This window comes from Buceros rhinoceros, unplaced genomic scaffold, assembly GCF_000710305.1.
Source record: "Buceros rhinoceros silvestris isolate BGI_N320 unplaced genomic scaffold, ASM71030v1 scaffold7388, whole genome shotgun sequence".
Lineage (NCBI taxonomy): Eukaryota > Metazoa > Chordata > Aves > Bucerotiformes > Bucerotidae > Buceros > Buceros rhinoceros.
This window is the reverse complement of record NW_010427415.1, coordinates 59424-67667: the sequence shown is the minus strand read 5'-3', so window position 1 is coordinate 67667 and position 8244 is coordinate 59424. Positions and strand designations below refer to the sequence as shown.

The window sequence follows — 8244 nt, the reverse complement described above, 5'->3', positions numbered from 1 at the left end:
GGTGGTCAGACTCGAGGGAAAGACCGTTTTTCCCAGCGGACATCTGATGAATGCACGATTATGCAGATACCCAGTAACTTGCTCCTTCTGTCCTGAACAGCAAGATGCCAGTGTAAAGTGCCCCCAAGGGAGAGGAGAAACTGCGGCTATGCAGGAATTTCAGCAATAGAGTGCATGAATGCTGGCTGCTGCTTCAACGATTTAATCCCTGACATGCCCTGGTGCTTTGCTCCTAAACAAAAGAAAGGTAATATCTCTGTTTGCCTGGTGTTCGATGGTGCAGAAATGTGTGAAATGGGGAGCATCTCTGCTTTCCTTAGGTTAACGAAGTGAGCACAAGTCTCTATCAGACAACCGCTGGTAGTAAAATGCAAAGCCAAACCTTGCTTACCCATCAGTCTTCTATTTCATCCTCTTTGCACAAGTTGGTTTCTCTTCCTTCAGCCTTCTAGCTGTCAATAACTCACGCTGATTATTTAAAAACATTTCACTGCCTGTTCTGGTCTTGCTCACCCATGGAGCAAGGGATCCTCAGCAATTTAAAAGGTTTTCTACGTGGCTCAGGAGGACTTTAGTGCTGCATGTCAAAGAAATCAGAAAGTCCTGAGCAGGTGAGCCCATCTGTAGTTGTTGGACAGCTATACAAAAGAAAACATACACGCTGTAACTTCTAGGCTTTTTGCTCTTTTCTCCAACCTGTTTTGATAATTGCTACTTGCTTCTTGTTTCCCAGCATAATTCATCTTGGTGGTTCTCATTTTCTCTCTCTTTTTTGCTCCCAGTCTTCATTCAATGAGACCTCCAAAACACCTCAAGGGAAATTCCTTTCTCCATTAATCTTCCTACTAAAGCTTCTGCTTCTACTTCCGTTTCTTTGCCTTCATTTTCTCAGAAAGGGTAAGATCTGCTCTCCCAGTCCCTCAAGGAACTTCAGGACAATCTCATCAGTTTCACAGGTGAAATGAAAGGAAGCGAGGTTGCAAAGGCAACATTAAAATACCCGATGAAAGAACCTGAAATGAACCAAGACTGGCCAACATGGCTCAGAATTGTTGGGGAAAAAAATTCTTTTTGAACACTATTTGCATTTCATTAAAATCTTGAAAAATGAACGGCAGCACCTTACAGTGTTCTTTTCATAGAATTTTTTTTCTGAGCAGAACTATTTCAGGAGAGGAGAACTGGGTTATTCAGAATGGGTAGTACAACTTCTTTACCTGTGAATTTACTTTCGATTGCCTGGATGAGATGTGGTTTCCTCTTAAGCAAACCTACCTCTTTTCTGTAACTGATGTTGACACCTGGAGGGAGCTGGGTTTCCTCTCCCAGCATTAGCCAGGCTGCTGTGGGATTAGCATTGGGTCGGGTCATGAATATATCCTGGTCCGAGGCCAGTGTCTCTGCAACCATTACGGGAGACACGCGGCTCTGTACCCCATTGCTGGATCTAGCAAAGGTAAAGCTGGATCACTGCCCTCCAGACCTTTCTAGGGCCAAATTTTACCCCCTGTGGCGTCTGGGGCACAGCAGCAATTCCTCGCCCCTTGGTTTTTAATTTTGCTGAACAGGTATGGTAAAGATTTGGGTGAACCCGCTGCCTGAAGTTGGTATGGAGAAGGTCATCATGGCTGTCATGTCTGGTCACTGACCTCATCTTCATAGCCTGCCTTTGATTGGTAAATTATGCCACCAGGTAAAGAGAGCATGAAGTAACACAACCTCCTTCCTTCCTTTGTCTTTGCTTTACACAGTTAGGAAAACATGTCCCAACGACCCTCGTGGCAGGAGAAACTGTGGCTTCCCTGGCATAACACCTCAACAGTGTGCAAAGAGGGGGTGCTGCTTCAGGGCACATCCCGCGGGTGTCCCCTGGTGCTACTACCACCACATGGAGGAAGGTAATGTCCTGCGTGAGACAACTCCCCCGCATCCCCATGGACCCACCAGGGCTCCTGGCAGGGTCTAGGCTGTGCCCAAGCTTGATGTGCTGTGCCAGCCTGGTGCAGCAGGAGGCCATTGTCTCAAGACAATGAGCAGGACAGGGTCCTCCTGCTTCCCTGTGTGGGCGCAGAGCTTCCTCACCCAGGGTGTGAGCAGGGAAGAGCTGGCTAAACCCAAAAAGGACCGGCTTCTTGCACAGAGGGGTGGGTGTTGCTGATGCATCTGAGCCAGGGAGTTGTGGGAAACGTGGCTGCACAGGTAGTCTGAACTCAGGAGTGAGCTCAAGCCCTCAGCTAAGGCAGTGGTAGAGGTGCAGCTACCAAACTCACATCTACTTTATCGCAAGGGATCAAAGTCTTCGCTTTAGCACGTGGAACGAAACTTAGAGAAATTTCTGATCCCCTACTTCCATTTTTTTTAACTAGGATTGACCTTTCAGCATATCTAACAGCGATAACCAATAGCATCAGCCGATTCCAACTCACCCCACAGGGTATTTTATACTGGAAACAATTCACCTTAATTTGGCTTTACTGATCTAAATCATAGTTACGAAATACATGTACGGATGCAAGCCAGGGGGAGCAATTGCTAAAAGTTTGCTTTTTGATGTCCTACATCTAGGCAAAATAATTCCTAGCATCTCATGTAATTCGCAGAGAAAACAGGTCTCTTGATCTGCCTCTCCTCTTTACCTCCCCAGTTTGTTAAAACAGAAACTTCTATCAAGAACGTTGTGATCTTTGGACCTACTCCAGCAGGAAACCCCAGCCAGAGGTCCCAACGCGGACCTCACAGTGTGCAGCAGCAGCTATGCTTTCCAGGCCAGTTTTGCTTTGGATCGACTCATTCTGATGAAAAGTTGCTTGCAGCTTTTATTCTTTGAGTAGGCTAGTGCCATGCAGGGTTTCACTGTAATAAAAGAACTAAGACACAGTTCATGAGTTCTCAGCTGTTTTTATTTTAGAGCTGTGCATTTCTCTGTTTCCCAGGAAATTTGGCATCTTAGCAACCTGCCAGTGAGAGAGCAATCACTAACACTTCCGAAAAGAACATGGCACTCAGCTTCTTCTGTTTGCAAATGACACTTGCAAATGACTGCTTGGGTTTGTTAGTGACATATGGCTTCACACAGGCCACTTGCCCTTCTAAACACTGAAAACACCCAGTGTTTCCCTTTATATAGCTACAGCTGTGGGCTTGGGCTTTTTTCCCCCCAAGACATAGCGAAGGGTACCTTTGTCAGCTGACCACCAAGCTGCTCCAACTCAGACATCTCCTGCTCTCTGCATTACCATGTCTCTGGTGCTGCCAATCCCGTGGTGCCGCTACCAGGGGGACACAGAGTAGCTCAGGAAGGCAAGTACCCACCTGGTAGCCTACCTAACCCAGCACAGGTCCCAGCTGCTGATGCAACAGGCAAGTGGACCACCGGGCACTCTGACTGTTAACCAGCATCCTCAGAACTGGGTTGTGTGGGTGACGCTCAGGAAAAGTCACCTGTGACTGGTGTAACACTAAAAGCAGGACACAGGTCACCCTGGCCCTCACCTGTACCTGACATAGAGTGGGTGGTGACTTGCCAGGCATGGGAGAAGCTCCCGGTATCCAGCCAAGCGTGGCTGATTTCTCCCGGGTGTCTTTAATGCTCAGCACAGCAGCTCCAACGCTTTCCTGCTTCAGCTGAGTGAGAGCACAGTAAAGAGCTTCTAAAAGCAGCGTTGGGAACAAAACGGGTAACGTGAGACCACCATGGCAGCAAGCCATGCTCAGGGCTTAGCAGGAAAGAACAGGGTTTTGCTGCAGGGAGAGAGAGAATGGTGGAGACACGTGGCTCCTTAGAGACTTCTCCAAGTACACTTTTGTGTGATGAGTAAGTTTATCTAAGTGGTTAAAAGTCAGTCGTTCATAAAATGTCATTATCTTGCACTTACAGGCTCGATAGTCTGATTTGGATACAGCAGGAGATTGGTTGTAATGTGAGCAATAAACCGAGAATTCTCCTGGAAGTCTTTGCAGGTCTTTGCTGAGGAAGGTTTAATGCTGTAGGTGCTGTAGGTGCGTTGGGAAGGCCTAAGCACAGAGTAATCACTGCAAAATAACACTGCTCCGCCAAACCTGGTGCAACAACCAGGGGCATTCACCAGGTGACGGCTTTCACAGGGGTCTCACCTGGAGAAAGAATAAAAACGCAGCCGCGCTGTAAAGGGCAACCCTAATGAGAGCTGTGGGCAATTAGGGTCAGGGGCTGAAATCAGGCGGTCGGCGTCAGTGCTCTTCCAGGGCACGGCTCTCACTGAGCCACCCGTACTCACCAAACGGGTTTGCCTTCTGCAGAGGCACGTGTCGCGTGTAAGGGGGCACGTGGGTGTTTGAGAGGGACAGGCTCGGCTGGATAAGGGCTTATTACTCTTCTCTCACCCTCTGAGATTCCCCTGTGGGAGCTGTGCCAGGGAGGCAGGTGCAGGTCAGAGGTCCTGCCGAGCCTCCCCCAGCACAGCGTACTACGGCTGCGTTCGGCCTCACAGTCCGGCCGGCAGATAGACACAGGGAGGTACGTGCCGTTCATTCATGTATTTTTGTGTCAATAGGTCCACAAGCTTCATTAGCTAATGCAATTGAAATAGCTTCACCTTATCGGATTGTGTAAAGTCTGTCCTTTTCTGTCCCTTTTTCATCTCTTTTTTTTTTGTTGAAGTTGTTCTTTCTGCTTGTGGGTAGTTCTATCCAGCACTAGGAAGAGGAATTAAAACAGAAACTTTAAAACTGTTTTTAGCGTTGCAGGTTGGTTACTTCACCCAATTAATCTGTATAACCGAAAGAAATCCGAGTGCACCCACAGGGCCGTGAGACTGATGGGTGGCCGTACTGCATCGTTTCAGATGTTCACCCAGCCCTCTGTCCATCAGCGGCCAAAAGGGTTGTCTAAGAAGAGGTGCTGGATAAGTGTATAACGAGGCTTCTCTTTTAACAAATGTGAATCAGTTTTAACAAGCAAATACGAGAAGCCCAGAAGAAGACTTACTTACTCTTTGTATCTCTGCAACTCTGCTGGCTACCCACATCGCTGTACGAGTGCTGAATAAGTAAACAAAGTTCTGAGTATTTTTCTGGGGGAGAAAAGTAGGTCAGCTACATGATTTTGATCAGCAAAGGTGTTTCCATAACAGGAATCAATTCTCTTACACAAAGCAGTTGTTCTGATGAGGCTATTACACGGACAGCGAATGCCCGGTAGTCCTAGACTGAGCGTAATCACAACAGCTGCGTGCAACCAGTGCTTCAGCTTCTAACAGAGGCTGGATAGAAAATGTTTGACACTGCAGATTGATTGCCGGTGTGGTTCTTCAGTAAAGGGAGGATGTTCTACCAGGTTTTAAAGCAATCGTGGCCCAGGAAAGGGTCTCAGAAATCATTCATTTTGAAGCAATGCAGGAAAGCTGTATTTGGCTGACGTGGAGCATTAACAGGAGAAAACTAGGACAGACAAGGAGCTCAAAGCAGGTGGGTGCTAGCAACAACGAACAAATGTGTAGCAGTGTGGAAAAGGGACATAACTGAAAACACCTCCAAAAAAAGGTGTGTTTTAATGTGCCCACTTACTTCAGATCCCGTTCCCGAATGTCTCTGGAAAGGGCATACTTCCTGCTAGAGCTAGTGTCACACACCTTTGCTGGTAAAGCTCCTGTTCAAAAAAAAGTTTCAGACAAGGTGCCAAACCAAAGCAAAAAACAATCCAGAAACTGAAACATTCCTCTCTTGAGAACAGCTAAATCACACAGTTCTGCCACAAGTCTCTAATGAGCTACCGGCTTTACTGAAGTTGGAAACTCGACCATGACGCCATTAAACAGCTTGGGAAGCAGCAGGTAAACCTCAAGAACCAAATCTGATTCCGAGTTAAACCTGGGCAGAATGATGATCTCAAGACTCAGGTTGTTTGCAGGAGGTTGTCCTCGCTGCCAGGCTGAGTCCAAAAAGGGGCGTTCACTGCTCTGAGGTGCAGGTTGTAAAACCTCAGGTGACTTTCAGAAGCTCTCGGGTGAGAGTATCCCAAGCAGCTCTCTGCCAGAAACAAGTCTTCTTCAGGCAGAACGGTTCGCTATTACTCTGTAGATTTCTTTTTCTGCACCTGAACCTTCTTCTAAAGCATTTGAAAGCTACCAGCATCAGCACACAAAAGAGTGAGCTGCGTGCCTACCTAAGACAGCCTGCATGGCCCCTGTCCCAACACACTCCACCAGGTACACAATGGGAGGATGAGACTACAAACGTGTCCTCCGTACTAGAAGACAACGGCCAAAGAGACAGACTTTGCTTTAAAATGTGTGCTGCGATGCATAATACATTCAAGTGCTAGAATTAACAGTTAGCACTCAGACGCTATAGAAGATGATGATGTTTTGTTCAAGTCTTTGCAGTCATTCGGTGCTACTCACCCTGCGAATGGTCAGTAAAATTCCTGTGTGCCTATCAGAGGTGAGCAGGGTAAGACAACACGGTACTCTCCCACTGAAGACTAGTGTATCTATTCATCTAGCTATAATAACTTCTGTGCTTTGTGAGCGCCCTTTTCAGACTCCTTGTGGCACCCAGAAATTCCCCTCGGAGAAGACACCAATGACAGGCCCGTGCAGGATCTTGCTCCCATCTGCCTCTGCGTTAGGTGTCCCAGGCTTCCTTTAACACGCACTTCTGTCTCTGAGCAGAAGGAAAGGTTGGTTTGGAAAACAGAAATTTTGAGGGATTTAATACTGCAATAACACATTTGAACTGAAACTCTGGAAGTCTTGAATCAAAATATTTCACTGCAGTTGAGCCAAGTACCTTCACTGATGAACTTGTTGCAGAAACTCTAGGAAAATCCCAGGGTTCAAAGCCTGTTGAAGTTAGTCGGGTCTCACTAAACACAGGAGTGGACTGACGGGTGTTTGAAAGCAGGTATCATCAGTTTGTTGACTTTTCTTGTCTGTAGCATTTCCAGGAAGCTTCATGAAATGTAAATTTGGTAAGTAAAATGGAGCCAGGACACGTGCCCATTCCTGCCACAAGTAGAGTTACCTCTGCTTGTTACCCTTTTCCGGAATTGGCATTACGCCCCAAACAAGGGATGCTTCGCCAAGACTGCGGATACAGCTTTCAACAAACAGAAGGGCAAAATCTAAAGCTTCACTGTAGCTTTTGTTTCTTCTCTAACTACTTTGGGACTACTTTCTGCTTCCTACACAGCAGAAAGACAAAAAGCACCTGGAAGGCTCTTGATAAAACCATGAACTCTACTTAATATTTGACTCTACAGATGTTGGTGGGGATGAGCAAGGAGGTCCTACGACCAGGTGGAGCTGTATTCAACCTGCCCTGTGAAGCAGATGAACTGGCAGCGGGACGAGAGAGTGAGTTCAAGCTAGAAAGAAATGGGGGAGGAAATAGTGCAGCTGAGGGGTGTTTTTGCAGTCAGAGGCTGACAACGGATCAGCTTCATGTTTGGATAATATTACCCATTTGTGAAAGAGATTAAATATTGGCTTTCTTCTCAGCCTTCCTACGTGAGTGTGGACACAGGCATAAAACTGAAAGGTCAGGTATCCAGTAACGCCACTGGATAGTTAACATGGCATAAAAAACTTCACAGATCTTGACAAAATCTTCAAGGCACAGAAAAAAAAACATAAAAGAAACCAAATGAGGCTATGAAATTTAAAATAGAATAAAAGAAAGAAATTGATGTCATTAGTGCCAGTTTGACTAATCCAGCCCTTGACATCTTTTCTGCCTCAAACAGAGCTTGCAACGTACACTTCCCCGCCAAGCCACTCTTCATGAGGGCTCTCCCAAGAGAAGATGCCGGTGCTGGCAGCTGACAGCACGATGGCTCCTCGCTGCTGACCTGGGCACTGCACAGATCCTTGCATCCTCCCCGGCTGGAAGAGGCAATCTTTCTTACTGTAGCAGCTTCCCTGGCTTCCAATGCCTTTCAACCTCGCATCACAAAGCAGGTTTTTAATGGATAGCTATTAGAAAATACAACGTAAAGTGATTTTCAAATGCTCTTTATTTTATGAACCCATTTGGAGTACCCAGTGGAAGGTAATTGCATGTGAGGTATATTAATTTTGCAGTGTTGCTAATGAGAAATCTATGGTTGGCTTATTTCATAGCATTAACTGTAATATAAAACAATTAATTTATGTTGGCACTCAGGCTACGAAGGACTCCTGTTCCTTCTCTTCCCTTCCTGATCCATGCCAGCTGGCATGGGGAAGCATCTAGTTTTTGGGACCGTAATTCCTTCAGTCTAGTATT

At 46.5% G+C, this 8244-nt stretch overlaps 1 protein-coding gene across 1 annotated transcript in view; it reads left to right on the top strand.

Annotated features, from left to right (window-relative positions):
* Positions 1-4591, top strand: part of LOC104498505 (trefoil factor 2-like) — a 6227-nt gene extending 1636 nt beyond the window's left edge. The window contains exons 2-4 of the mRNA XM_010141897.1: positions 105-247; positions 1752-1898; positions 4533-4591. Coding sequence (XP_010140199.1) covers positions 105-247; positions 1752-1898; positions 4533-4591 — 349 coding nt within the window. The remainder of the gene's footprint in view (positions 1-104; positions 248-1751; positions 1899-4532) is intronic.
* Positions 4592-8244: the final 3653 nt, after the last annotated feature.